Genomic DNA, 14,529 nt, shown 5'->3' with positions numbered 1-14,529 from the left:
AAAATCTCCACAAATTCTCATTTTTTCCTTTCTGTTTTTTGATGGTATCAATGAAAGCAGCCTATTGAGTGATTTTGATTTGCTGTGACTTCCCTTGGGACTCCAAACAATTCTAATTTGCCTTCATGGCATCCTTTAAAGTGAATGGAATGGGATTTGTTCTGTACTATTATAGTTTGCCATCTATTTTTGTTTAACATTTATGGAATATTCCATCAGTACAAGGGGAAATATAGACATATTGATAATGTAAATATACACTAATGATGTTCTACAGTAATATTTATTTTATAGTTCATTTCTAGGCCACCCTCTGACTTCACCAACCTGCTGTATATGACAAACAATTGAGTCATGTTAGCACATTTGATAAAATTTTTGGGATATTCTGTTGGTACTTAGAGGAACATAAACATATTAAAAACTTAAATGCTCAGTTTATTTATATATCTTCCTCCAAAAGGAGAACTATTTGAGTGGAATATTAAAAGTGTTCAACTTTACAATGAGTATCGTGGTGGGTTTGTTTTTAGCAGGCAACTTAAAAGGATGGTGTTCAAATGGCAGCAAGGCTTTGGCATGGAGGAAATATTCTCAGAATCCTCTTGGCATAAGCCTTCACTAGTACCTATCCACTGCTATCTCCTTTGCTGTCCATTGGCCTCACTCCTTTGTCTTCTGTCAGCTTTCACCCCATTCCTTACCTATACTCCATTTATGATTTCCCCAACTCTCTCTCTCTCTCTCTCTCTCTCTCTCTCTCTCTCTCTTTCTCTCTCTGTCTCAGACTCTCTTATTCAATGCCCTCATTTTTTAAATGTTTATGTAATTAATCATTTTGGTACTGCTGTAGAAAGCCCCCTGTATTCCCCTCCACTGCTTCTGGATACTTGCCTACTCTCTCCTCACCATATGCATTTTCTAACCTTCCAGAGGCCATATAAAGTAATCGTATCTAACTACAAACCCAATGCAGTTGACTGAGATGTTACATTTTTCTAAATGCCATCAGCATTTACTGGTTGCCTTTCTTTATTTCCATCTATTACTGTTAAAGGTTATGTGTAGTAGGCTCCAAAGTTAGCAAGAATCCTCCCTCCAACATTGGTTTTGCCCCTTGTAAATTTTACTTGTTTCCACAAGTGAATACTTGCCTTAAAAACTAATATTTTATTTGTATGAAGAACTGTTGCATGGATGGACTGTTGAACGTAATTGTCTGTCTGCCTGCCAGTACTCAGTTGGCCCTATGTTGAGGTATTGCTGCTCATTTATCATGCAGATTAGTATGGTTAGGTTGTATTTGTGTTAGGGAAGTAATGAAGACAGTGTGTCCATTTTCTATCTTACTCCATTCCTCATTGTGTTTTATGTGTCAGATCATATCAAATTAGACAAGAAATCTGTGTACCAGGCAGCCATTATTTGTTGCTCAGTCTCTTGTGAATATGTTTGTTTACTGCACTTCACAAATAAATCACAACTTCTGGCCATTGTCTGTCATCAGCTTTTGATGTAACTATTCTGATATAAATATCTTATTACAATTACATCGAACATAGTTTTCACATTATGTTTGGCCCAACTATGATAAGATACTTTGTATCAGAAGGTTTAGACTGAGATCTGATGATAAGCACTGGCTGAAACTAGCCATTTATTTCTATACATTTTAAAATAATGGTTCTCTGGCATACAGAGCTATTTTGAATCAGATTGATATGCCAGTATGCTCTGATGTTAATGTATTTTCTGAATGCTGACAGGTAGAACAACCTGCATCAGAAGGCTGCCAACAAGCTCACAGTTATTGTGGCTTGCGGGACCGACTGTACCCTGACAGGCGTCCAATGGGATATCCCCTGGATCGTTTACCTCGGGCTGGTGTCAATACACTTTATGAGTTTATTACTCCAAACATGGGAGTACTTAATGTGAAGATCAGATTTCAAGACAAAATACTACCTCCATTTGCAAGACAATAATAAATAAAAGAAATATGAAGAATTTCAGAAACTGAATTTTAAAAGTACTTGACAAAATGTATGAAAGTACCATTTATGTGAATGCCTACTGTTAATCTATTTAACAGAAGATAATACTTGTAAGACAGTGATACAGTAAGTGTATAATAGGAACATATCTGTGCATAGCACATCAGATTTAGGATCTGTTTGGGTCACATTCTTCTTTTACATTGGTGTACAAATATTCTAAATCACTCTCCAGTGATAAGTGCATTTTGTGTACCTGAAGAATAAACATCACACTTTCAGTTTGTGGGATTGTTCTTTTAGAGACAGAGAAATATTCTGGAATATTTTCAAATACAAGATTGTCTTCAGATCTCAGTTTCTGATAATTATTTCAGTCAGTTGAAAAAGTGAGCTATGAAAAAAAATAGAAGTCTACAATAAATTACTGATATGCAATAAAGCAGAAAATCTGAAAATGTAAAAGTATAAAAATTAAAATATAAATCCTATTTAATACTTATATGTCACATAACTGGAAATCTACTCACTGCAGTACGCACTTTAGTCTTCATAGAATATGCAACTAACAGTTTCCATACAGATGGCACACATGTTTAACAGATCGTCTTGTACCTTGAAATTTTTTTAAGGAAGAGTCAGACATGAACTTCTGTCACTGGTTCAGAAATGTAAAATTGCGCATTTCATAAAATGAAAAAAAAAAAATTAGTTTGGTATCATGTAAATATAATGTAATTTCTTGTGTAATGTATAGTTTGTGATATTACAATTTATTTCTTGGTTCTTTTAACGTCTCAAGTGGAAACCATTACATAGAAACCACAAAATTGTGAATTACTTCGATTTTAAAAACTTGCCATCTTTCAGTTATTCACTTTGGCTTGTGAGTTGGTGTTGAACAGATCAGCTCTCTTTGCTAGAGGTTTTATCCCATTGTACATGGTTTGTTGCTCACTTTGTGGCAAAGTGCAGATGATGCTATTGATCTATAACATAATACCAGCTGACTACCTTCTGATAGTTCTTTATAAACCAAATGTAATTTCAAATTTTACTCCATTTTATCCCTCTTCTTTGTGAATAGAGTGAGGATTTCGTGGTAGGGAGGATACAGCATGTTACCTTGGAAGGAGAGTCTTGGACACTAGAAGTAACTTCAGTTGTGCCCCAGAGAAGTATACTGGGATCTGTGCTGTTCATATTGTATATTAATGACCTGGTGGACACACCGTATAGTAACCTTAGACTTCTGGCAGGTGATGCATTTATCTATAATGAAGTCCTGTATGAAAGAGCTACACAAACATTCAGTCAGATCTCGATAAGATTTCAAAGTAGTGCAAAGACTGGTAACTTTTGTCACAGGTTCAGAAATGTGAAATTGCGCATTTCATAAAATGAGAAAATTTAATTTGGTATCCTGTAAATATAATGTAATTGAGCCATAGTTGGAATCAGTTAACTCATACCTATGTGTAACAATAATTTACAATTTATTTAATTGTATGGTGATTTGAAACAATATACTGTTGATATAAGACAAGTGATTTTATACAATATACATATGATATAAGACTAGATTAAACCTTAAAGTCTGTGTTTTTCAAACGATTAATTAAGCTGGGTTTGAGAGTCACCAAGTTGTCGGGAATTCCAGGGTATGAATGAAGTGGACAGCATTGGACTAGATGTTCACTTGTCTGCTCTTCTTGATTACATTCACACATTGGTGAACTGATCCAGCCCCATTTGTTCGTGGAGTAGCTACAACAACCATGGCCAGTCCTTAACCTGTTGAGGTGGCACCAGAGGTTCCTCGGTAGGTCAAAACCTTTTGGCTGCTTTGTGGGAGCAAGGTAATGGGCTCTTGTTCCCAATGTTTTGTTGATTATTCATGCTTCCAGCTTTCATTTATAATAATGTGGAATGAAATGCTCATATGCACTGAGTCACAGGTAATACAATTTGCAGCTTTCAATTCATTAACAGGATACTGTGAAAATGCAGTCATTCTACAATGAGCATTGCTTACAAAATGATTCTGTCACCTGGTGTGTGAGGCCAATACTAAACAGGACTACCAGGGGATATTGTACATATAAAAAAGGCACAGCATGAATACTTTGTATTTCTATTCCTTTATTAGTTCTGTAAATGGTAATTTGTTGTGTGTGTGTGGTGGTGGTGGTGGGGGGGGGGGGGGGGGGGGGAGGGTGCATCAGAAATTTATGACACTAGTTCTGTAATATGCCAAGACTGCTGCAGTTGGTGTGTCATGTGGAACAGTGCAAGCAACCATTGCATGTGATTTCAATGTGTGCTGAGTTGATACCAAGTTCATCCCCAGCCTGTTGATCCAGAGTCAAAAAGAACATTGCATCAGCAAGCTGTGGATGACCCATCCTTCATATTGAGGTTCATTACAGATGATGAAATATGGGTGTGGTAGGATTATGTTTAGACAGAGCAACAGTCTTCGCAGTGGAAGAGCCCATCGCCTCCATGCCAAAAAAAAGGTGAGACAGGTCTGCAACATGATCAGTTGCATCTTTTTCAACATTTGTTGTATTGTGCAACACAAAATTGTCCCCATGGAGCAGACCATCAATAGCAAGTTCTACTGCCAGGTTTTAAGGAATCTGAGGAAGGACATTCAGTGAAAGTGACCATAAATGGAGTTGGTCTAGAAACTTTTTGAGACCCCACATACACTGCGGGCAGATATCATATAGAACAAGTCAGCTTTGAAATGGTATACATAGTATGGTTTTGAAATATTAATTCAACATCCATTGCTTGCTGGTAACATAATTATAAGAAAAACAATAACATATTTGAAGGTAATAAGTTTGATTCCAAATGTTTCATCAATTGCGCTATTTTTAATGATATTCCAGTAGTACAGAAGCAGCAGTTTTCATTACAAATATTAGATTCAAACTAAATTCATTTTATTCCCCATAATTTGTTATTATTTTAATATTTTCCTATGTAAACACTTGACATTTTTGTATATTTAAAGTAGAACTGTTTCAGTTTCACTTTAAATTTATCTTGTTTTATTTCTTTGACAATCTTTTTCTGTAATTTTAAAGTTTTTTCTGCTACCCCAAAGCTACTTCCACACATCAGTGGCGACTGAATGGGCCTGCTGACATAGGATAACTTATGTAAATGTATATAGCTTCTTATATTAAAAACAGAGATTCCATGGCTTACCAAACGGGAAAGCGCTGGTAGATAGGCACAATAAAAAACACACACACACACACAAAATTTCGAGCTTTCGCAACCCCCAGTTGCTTCGTCAGGAAAGAGGGAAGGAGAGGGAAAGATGAAAGGATCTGGGTTTTAAGGGAGAGGGTAAGGAGTCATTCCAATCCCGGGAGCGGAAAGACTTACCTTAGGGGGAAAAAAGGACAGGTATACACTCGCACACACTCACCTATCCATCCACACATGGTTAATCAAAGTGGTGATAACAAAAGTGAAAATATTGTGATAGAATTAGATTTGCGTGATATTATTGAAAGTAAAGGAAGCCAATTTTTAGAAATCCTGTGAAACCAGTATAATGAGAGTTGTAGTAGCAAAGTGTTTTGGTATCGTCTAAGTATAATTAGTAGAGTTTTATGCCCACGCTGGTGGGAGAGTAAAAGAAAGAGTCTGAGTGAAAGGTACATAAACAGTAGGGAGATATTTTGTGTGCAGCCAAAGTGTAAACTTGACACTAGTAACTTAGAATCTGAAAATCAGGTAAACCTGATGAAGACTGAAAGGGAGGAAGTAGATGGAAATTATAAAGAAATTGAAAAAGATTTATTATATGAAGTTCCCGAGGGGAAGGCAGATGAAAAGGAATTAGGCTGTCCATACATTAAAATAAGAGTAAATCAATGGGAAGGGCACTGTCTTATTGATACAGGAAGCCCCATATGTGCAATATCAGAAAAATTTAGAGAAAAAATTAGAGATGGTAAGAACTTTGTAGAAATGCCGGTTGTAGGGGTAAAAATCAGAGGTGCCACTGGTAGGCAATGTAAGGTAGTTAAGAGTCAAGTATTGTTAACGTTTGAAATTGAAAATGTGGGATTTGAGCAGGGTTGCCTTGTGGTCCCAAGGTTAGAAGAAAATATTAATTTTTGCATGGATTGGGTCTTAAAAGTGGGTGTAAGCTTCTCTTGGGAAGATAAGACTGTTATAATTACTGAACCTGAGAAAAATAGTATTCTGACAACAGAAATGGTCATCCTTAACTCTAGTAATTCTTGCAACCATATCAAAGCTGTTGTAAGCAAGGTAGATAATCAAGCCATAAGTGGTAATACATCCTTTGATCTTATAAATGAACAAAATTTCGAAGAATTAGTCGAAGTCAAATTGAAGGAAGCTGTAAATCTAAGTGAAAGTCAGAAAAATCAGTTACGAGAAGTGTTATGGGAATTTCAGGATACATTCAGTGAGAGACCAGGGAAGGTAAAAGACTATCAGTGCAGACTTCAACTCAGAGATCATCATCCTTTCTTCCTAAAACCATATGGCATTCCATTCTCCAGGAAAAAAGATGTAGAAAGGGAAATCCAAAAAATGGATTGTAGAAAGGAGTAGAAGTGCTTACAACAACCCATTAGTAGTTGTGTCTAAGAGAAATGGTGGGGTTAGACTTGTACTTGACACTAGGCACCTTAATAAGATTTTGATTAGAGAAAATGACCATCCTGACAATATGTATGAACTCCTGCACAAATTTGATAATGTAAAATTTTTGAGTAGCCTAGACTTGACATCTGGTTTTCACCAAATACCACTTGAACTTGATTCTAGGAAGTATACTGCCTTTTTGTATGGTGGCAAAAGTTACCAATATTGTGTTGTCCCTTTTGGATTGAATGTATCTGTGGCTGAATTTATCAGAGCACTGGATTTTGTATTAGGTGATGAATTGTCTTCAAAATTAATAGTATATGTAGATGACATTCTTGTAACTGGAAAAACCTGGGAAGATCATCTAAACCTTCTGAGACAAGTCTGTTCAAAATTGAGGGAAGGGGGAATAACCATAAAATTGGAAAAATGTTGTTTTGGAGTTAATGAACTGAAATTTTTGGGGCATAATATTTCAGAAAAGGGAATCTTACCTGATAAGGATAAACTTGAGGCCATTGTAAACTTCCCTACTCCCAAGAACAAAAAACAACTCAAGTCCTTTTTTGGTCTCACTGGATTCTATAGAAAATTTCTTAGTACCCAAGCTTTAAATGCGAACTGCTTATGTAACTTACTAAAAAAGAATACTGTTTGGGATTGGACACAAGAATGTCAGGATGCATTCTTGGAAATAAAACAACAACTGTCCCAAAGTCAGATGTTGTATAGACCTGTTATGTCGTTACCATTCTGTATAATGACAGATAGTAGTGAGACAGGTTTAGGGGCACACTTGTTTCAAAACATAGAAGTAGAAGGAAAATTAGAACACCATTCTATTGCTTTTGCTAGCTGGGTTTTACAAAAGTATGAAAAATCATATACAGTCACAGAGAAGGAACTACTTGCCATCCACTGGGCATTTAATAAGTTTAAAAGTTATCTTTTAGGGCACAAGGTAATTGTTTTCTTTGACCATAAAGCTCTATCGTACATTCAGGAGTGCAGACTCTATCATGACCGTATAACAAGGTGGGTTTTATTCCTTCAACAGTTTGACTATGAGATCAAATTTATTCAGGGTAAACATAATGTCATTGCAGATGCCCTTTTCAGACTACCAGTAGGTGCAGATGTTGAAAATACTTATGGAAAAGAGGAGAAAGAGTTCAAACTTATGTACTTAAAGGGTGTAAAAGATGAAGCTGAAATACTGAAAATCTGTAATGATATTCGTAGAAACCAAAACCATGATGAAAATTGGAAGTTGGTTAAAAGTTATATAGGGAAAAGGGAGGAGAAAAGGTAGATCAGTATTATAAAATACAAAAAGGGATTTTGTTTAGGAGACCTAGACCTGACTTAGACAATTGGAAACTATGTTGGCCTGAGCAATGTATTGACACGTTAATCAGTTACATACATGAAAGCTTCGGACACTGCGGAGCAACAAAATGTATACAGAAGATACAGGAAAATGTATACTTCTATAATATCAGTAGGAGAGTGAAGAAAACACTTGAAACCTGTGATCGTTGTCAGAGAGTAAAAGTGAGCAACCAAACATCTAAAGGATTGATGCAAAACATTTTACCAAATAAAAAACCTGAATTGACAGCTATTGATCTATATGGACCACTACCAAGATCAAGGGGAGGGTATAGTTACATCTTCGTTATAGTTGACATTTTCTCTAAATTTATAAAATTGTATACATTAAAGAGAGCAACCAGTAAACAAATTATCATCAAGCTGACGAATCATTATTTCACAAATGTTGGTACACCCCAGGCCATCATGTCTGATAATGGGTCACAGTTTACATCTAAATTATGGAAAAATTTTATTGAAGGTACAGGAATAAAACATATTTTGATTTCGGTTTGTCACCCACCAAGTAACCCAGCAGAAAGGTACATGAGGGAAATTGGAAGGCTCTGCAGAACATACTGTAGCAAAAATCATGTTAATTGGATTGAAAATGTTACTGACTTTGAGGATATAATGAACAGCCTACAGCATTCATCCACTGGTTTTTCACCTTATGAAATAATGTTTAATAGACGACCTGCAAATTTGATTTCTGAGAATGTTGATTTCCCACCTTGTCAAACTATGACACCCCAGGAAAGAGAGACAGCTGTTAGGAACTCTATGAAAAGACAAGGAGAGGTAAGAAAACGGAGACATGATGCAAGAAGTAAAGGATCTGGTTTTAGTAAAAACACAGGAAAAATCTAAATTGATGAGTTCTGAAATAAAGAAATTTTTTGACATCTATATAGGCCCCTTTGAAATCAAGGAAAACCCGCACCCTAATGCCTATAGGCTAATCTACCCACAATTCAAGAAGTTATTTGGACTGCGCAATGTTACAGAGTTAAAACTCTACAAACATGACCCATAAAATAGTCATTAATAAGTAAAATGCTGCTCGGAAAGAACTAGTTGACTGGCCCAAGTACATCACTTTATTGTTTTATCATTCAAGGAAAACTTCATGTCAAAGTGTGGGACTATGTCAGCTAAAAGTATGAAGTAGATTTTGTGTTAATGTGAATTATGTCTGTACTAATTTCTCTTTGTTCTCTAATATACCCATTCATTAAATTTGGTATGAGATCAGTGTGTCGGACTACGAACCATTCTACAGTGTCATAGTCATGTCTCTTAACAGAAACCAAAGTTAATGATGTGGACACTTTTAAAGTAATAAGATATGAATAGTGTTTGTGTGTAAGAAGACAAAACCTTGTCATTTGTAAGCTATGTCAGATGGAATATTATTTAATGGATAAAGCAAACTGGAGGTACTTGTCAGATTATGAGAGACCAGGTATGTTATAGTGTGTTAAAAATATAGTGGGTAGTCATGAAATTTAATTATGCAAATTAAGAATGTATTGAGGTTTAGAGCATTATGGAAACAGATGTTGGTGTATTACTTTTGAAACCCTTGTGATGGATTGAAGGTTATGTGATACTAATTTTGAAGTTTATATTGTGGGAGAATATTTTGTAATAGTTTAGATAATTTAATGTTAAAGTGAATGAAGAGCTGTTAGGAATTTATCCCATACCCTGTTACACAATTTGGAATAATTTCTATTCATGGCAATATGCTATTTGAGCACAGGAGAGTAAATAAAAATGAAACACTGCTTAATAATGATGTAAAGTTAAGGTATAAATACTAACAATCTTACACAATTTAAGTGTAGAGTTTGTCATAATTTGACCTATAAAGCTGAAATAGATGTACAATGTGAGGATACTGCAATGATAGTCGCAATCATATGGAACGTCTCAGCTATCTCATTATAAAGGAAACATTAAGGGGATACGGAATCGGATTTTGGGTTAAAAAATCGAATTTTTTTTATTGGCGTATTATATTCTGCCATGTTTCCTCTTTAAAATGACGTATCATACATAGCTCTACTACAATTATAACTATTTTATTTTTATATATTTGTGAGATCGGGTATTGCGCTTTAGTTATACACGTCTCTCGTGGCTGACCATGAACTTTTTGGCAGTACCTTTAAAGTGACATGAATTCAAATATCCCGGTTTCCAGCGACTATTTATACACTAGTTGCCCGAAAATGTTTCTCTCTGGTTTCCTCAAGTTACTCTTTGACTTTGTGGCGGGACTGTTTTGTAAACAGTGTGATATAAGAAAGTAGTTGTTGTTGAGTTATTTCGTATTTAGTGCTTCATTTTTCGCAGTGAAAATGCCTAGAGCTAAAGCAAAAGTATTTAAAAAGCGTGTGAACTGGCAAAAGAAAAGAAATAATGATTCATTAGCAAAGCAAAGCAGTTCATCATCATCACTGTTGGAAAATGTGAATCCACTTATTACTGATTTGCCGAACGAACTTACACCAAATGAAAACAGTGCTTCTCATAAAAAACTAAGAGATTTGGAAGAGAAATATAATTTACTTGATAGAGGGAATGAAGTTTTTGAACTCATTGATACGAATATATTGTGTGAAGCTCTTGAAAACAGTTTGTGCTGCAAAAAATGTCATGGAAACGTTTCTCTGAAAGTAGAATCCCATGTTGGCCCTGGCTGCCCAGTTTAATTTAATATGCAGTGTTTGTAAATACAGCTGTAAGTTTCCAAGTTCGGTTTCAGTAACTGTAAATAATGGATACAAGAAAACTGAACTTTATAGTGTAAATATTAGGTTAGTTTATGGATTGCGAGCAATTGGTAAGGGCAAAGCAGCTGGTGATATGCTATGTGGTGTTCTAAATCTTCCAAGTGCACCTTCAAAGTTTGAAGCTTACAATTATGTACTAGGATCTGCAGTTGAAGATGTAGCACAGAAGTCAATGCAGGTTGCTGTGGAAGAAGCAGTGGAAGAAAATGACGGCAGTCGTGACCTCACAGTGGCGTTTGATGGCACGTGGCAGAAAAGGGGCCACACCTCCAACAATGGTGTTGTAACAGCAACTAGTGTTGATACTGGCAAGGTTATTGATGTTGCAATAATGTCTAAATACTGTAGGTGCACAGGCAGGCTGAAAAATGAACACAGTGATGACTGTATTGCTAATTATTATGGTAGTAGTGGTGGCATGGAGGTTGCTGGGGTGAAGAAAATTTTTCTTCGCTCTTCACAGTGGTATAATGTTCGCTATGTCAAATATCTGGGTCAACAGAAGCGTCCGATCTTACCCGTCGGCTTTGACCCGTGACGTAAGCGTGTTGTGGTGTGTGACGTCATTACGGCGCGGAGTTTGATTTGCGATTGTGGCGTGTTTGTAGATGTCTTGTTTTTCTTTGTCGTGCTCTCTGGTGGTGTGTTCATGGTTTTTGTTTGTTTCGTTTGTTTCGTGTGGTGGGGTCAGTTTTCTGTTGCTCAGGTGTTGGATTTGAAGCGGAATTTCTAATAGTGAGTTAATGGTTAATTTAATGCTCATTGCTGTACGTCGGGTGAGTTTGTTATTAAGTGTATTCGGTTGTGGTTTTTTGTTCAGGAATGGATATGAAAGACCGGATTAATAGTTCTCGGTTGAGGGCTATGATGGGGGAGACAGCTTTAGAGCTGATTAAATTTCTTCAGCTATTTGGCTTAATTGCCGAGGTCGTGAAGTGCGGTGTGTGCCGTGAACCTATGAAATTGGTTAAAGTTCCGGACTCTCGGACCAGGGACGGATACATGTGGTGTTGCCGGAAAGATGGCATATGGCGTTCTGTAAGGCGTGGTACCTGGTTCGAGAAGTCTAGATTGGCCATGCGTGAGATTGTGCTTATTACGTATTATTTTTGTTACAGTTGCGGACAGAGTTTTTGCGCGTTTGAGACTGGTGTGAGTGAGAGGACTGTTTTAGACTGGTATTCCTTTTGCCGCGAGGTGTGTTCCGAATTTATTAAGTACAGGGGTAAGTTGGGTGGGCATGGGGTGCTTGTGGAGGTGGATGAGTCGCAGTTTGGTAAAAGGAAGTATGGGAGGGGGAAGTCTGTGGCTGGTCTTTGGGTGTGGGGGGCTGTTGTTCAGGGGGGTGGGGGTACTGAATGTGTTTTTAGGATTGTGGAGGGGAGGTCGAAGCCTGAATTAGTGGGGTTAATTGAGGAGTATGTAGAGCCGGGGTCCACAGTAGTTTCAGATGCGTTTTCTTCATATAGGGGGTTGGGTGAGAGGGGATTTAATCATTTAGTAGTGAACCACAGTCTAGAGTTTAAGAATTATGATACTGGGGCTTGCACTAACACAATTGAGGGGATGTGGGGAGCGGTTAAGTCAGTTCTTGGGAGGGGGAAGAGGCGCTCTTCCAACCTTCAGTCTCATTTAGATGAGTACTGTTGGCGGAAGAGTGTCCCAGAGGGCTATTGCATTCTTCGGGTTTTTTTAAGGGCTGTGGGTAAAATGTATAGACCGAAAGTGGTTAGTTAGGGTGGGCTGGGTAGGTGGGTGGGTGGTTTATTTTGTTGTATAGTGTTTGTGTGTTGTATTTTGGAGTTGTGGGGGAGGGGGTTGACGTTTGGGTGGGTTGGGTTTTTATTTTACTTCAGTATTTTTTCGTTGGTGTGTGTGTGTGTGTTTTTGTATGTGTGTGTGTGTGTGTGTGTGTGTGTGTGTCTGTGCGTGCGTGCGTGTGTGCATTTGTGTGTGATTGTGGTGGCCAATCTAGTTTGTGGAGCTGGAACTATTTTGAGGTAAGTTCCGTTTTTTTTTTTTTGGTTATTTATGTATGTTTTGTGTATTGGGTATAGGTTGGAAACATCCGATCTCACGCGTCGGCTTTGACCCCTCACGTAAGGGACCTACACATTGATCTGTAGCGTAGCCCTGAATACGAGGTTAGGTTGGGAGTTTATTTTTGGAATGCGGCCGCGGCAGCGGCCGCCTATGATTCGAAAATATTGATTTGACACTAATGAACATGTATACGTAATATGAAGCAATTTGATGAACATATTGATCTGTAGCGTAGCCCACTTGAGGTTAGGTTGGGAGTTTTTTTTTTGGAATGCGGCCGCGGCCGCCTATGATTCAAAAATATTGATTTGACACTAATGAACATGTATACGTAATATGAAGCAATTTGATGAACATATTGATCTGTAGCGTAGCCCACTTGAGGTTAGGTTGGGAGTTTTTTTTTGGAATGCGGCCGCGGCAGCGGCCGCCTATGATTCGAAAATATTGATTTGATCAATATGTTCATCAAATTGCTTCATATTACGTATACATGTTCTTTAAACACGTATTGGTATTTGGTCAGTTTTGTGATGTTGATTTACTTCGTTGTTTTGCGTGGTTTTGAATGGCGGTCGGTCGCTACATTTCTGTATATTTAGTTTCTCCGCACCCAAAAACCCCTAATTTCCCACGCTTGTCCCGTTACAGTCATTAGGCTTTTTGTGAAACTTGTGTATTTCAGTGTTTACAATACGTATGCGATGTTTTTATATCCGCCATATTGGAATTGTTTATACTCGTTTCCGCGGTATTTGTGACGTCATGGGTCAAAGCCGATGGGTAAGATCGGACGCTTCTGTATTTCCATAGAATCCCATGTTGGCCCTGGCTGCCCAGTTTAATTTAATATGCAGTGTTTGTAAATACAGCTGTAAGTTTCCAAGTTCGGTTTCAGTAACTGTAAATAATGGATACAAGAAAACTGAACTTTATAGTGTAAATATTAGGTTAGTTTATGGATTGCGAGCAATTGGTAAGGGCAAAGCAGCTGGTGATATGCTATGTGGTGTTCTAAATCTTCCAAGTGCACCTTCAAAGTTTGAAGCTTACAATTATGTACTAGGATCTGCAGTTGAAGATGTAGCACAGAAGTCAATGCAGGTTGCTGTGGAAGAAGCAGTGGAAGAAAATGACGGCAGTCGTGACCTCACAGTGGCGTTTGATGGCACGTGGCAGAAAAGGGGCCACACCTCCAACAATGGTGTTGTAACAGCAACTAGTGTTGATACTGGCAAGGTTATTGATGTTGCAATAATGTCTAAATACTGTAGGTGCACAGGCAGGCTGAAAAATGAACACAGTGATGACTGTATTGCTAATTATTATGGTAGTAGTGGTGGCATGGAGGTTGCTGGGGTGAAGAAAATTTTTCTTCGCTCTTCACAGTGGTATAATGTTCGCTATGTCAAATATCTGGGAGATGGTGACTCTAAAGCATTCAAAGAAGTTTTGGAAAGCAAATCATATGGGAACAGTGTAAATATAAGCAAACTTGAATGTATAGGACATGTGCAGAAGAGAATGGGTGCCAGGCTGAGAAGGTTAAAATCAGTTATGAAAGGGAAAAAACTAGATGATGGGAAAACCTTGGATGGCAGAGGAAGATTGACTGATTCCATAATAGACCACATTCAGAACTGCTATGGCCTTGCAATCAGGCAAAATAC

At 37.4% G+C, this 14,529-nt stretch overlaps 1 protein-coding gene across 1 annotated transcript in view; it reads left to right on the top strand.

Moving 5' to 3' along the window:
* LOC126235230 (phenoloxidase 2-like) overlaps positions 1-2,196 on the top strand; it is a 211,408-nt gene extending 209,212 nt beyond the window's left edge. Inside the window, exon 12 of the mRNA XM_049943961.1 lies at positions 1,767-2,196. Coding sequence (XP_049799918.1) covers positions 1,767-1,985 — 219 coding nt within the window. The 3' untranslated portion in view covers positions 1,986-2,196. The remainder of the gene's footprint in view (positions 1-1,766) is intronic.
* Positions 2,197-14,529: the final 12,333 nt, after the last annotated feature.

This window comes from Schistocerca nitens, chromosome 2 (genome assembly GCF_023898315.1).
Source record: "Schistocerca nitens isolate TAMUIC-IGC-003100 chromosome 2, iqSchNite1.1, whole genome shotgun sequence".
In the NCBI taxonomy this organism is placed as follows: domain Eukaryota; kingdom Metazoa; phylum Arthropoda; class Insecta; order Orthoptera; family Acrididae; genus Schistocerca; species Schistocerca nitens.
Note: the sequence above shows the minus strand (reverse complement) of the source record. Positions and strands in the feature narration are given on the sequence as shown.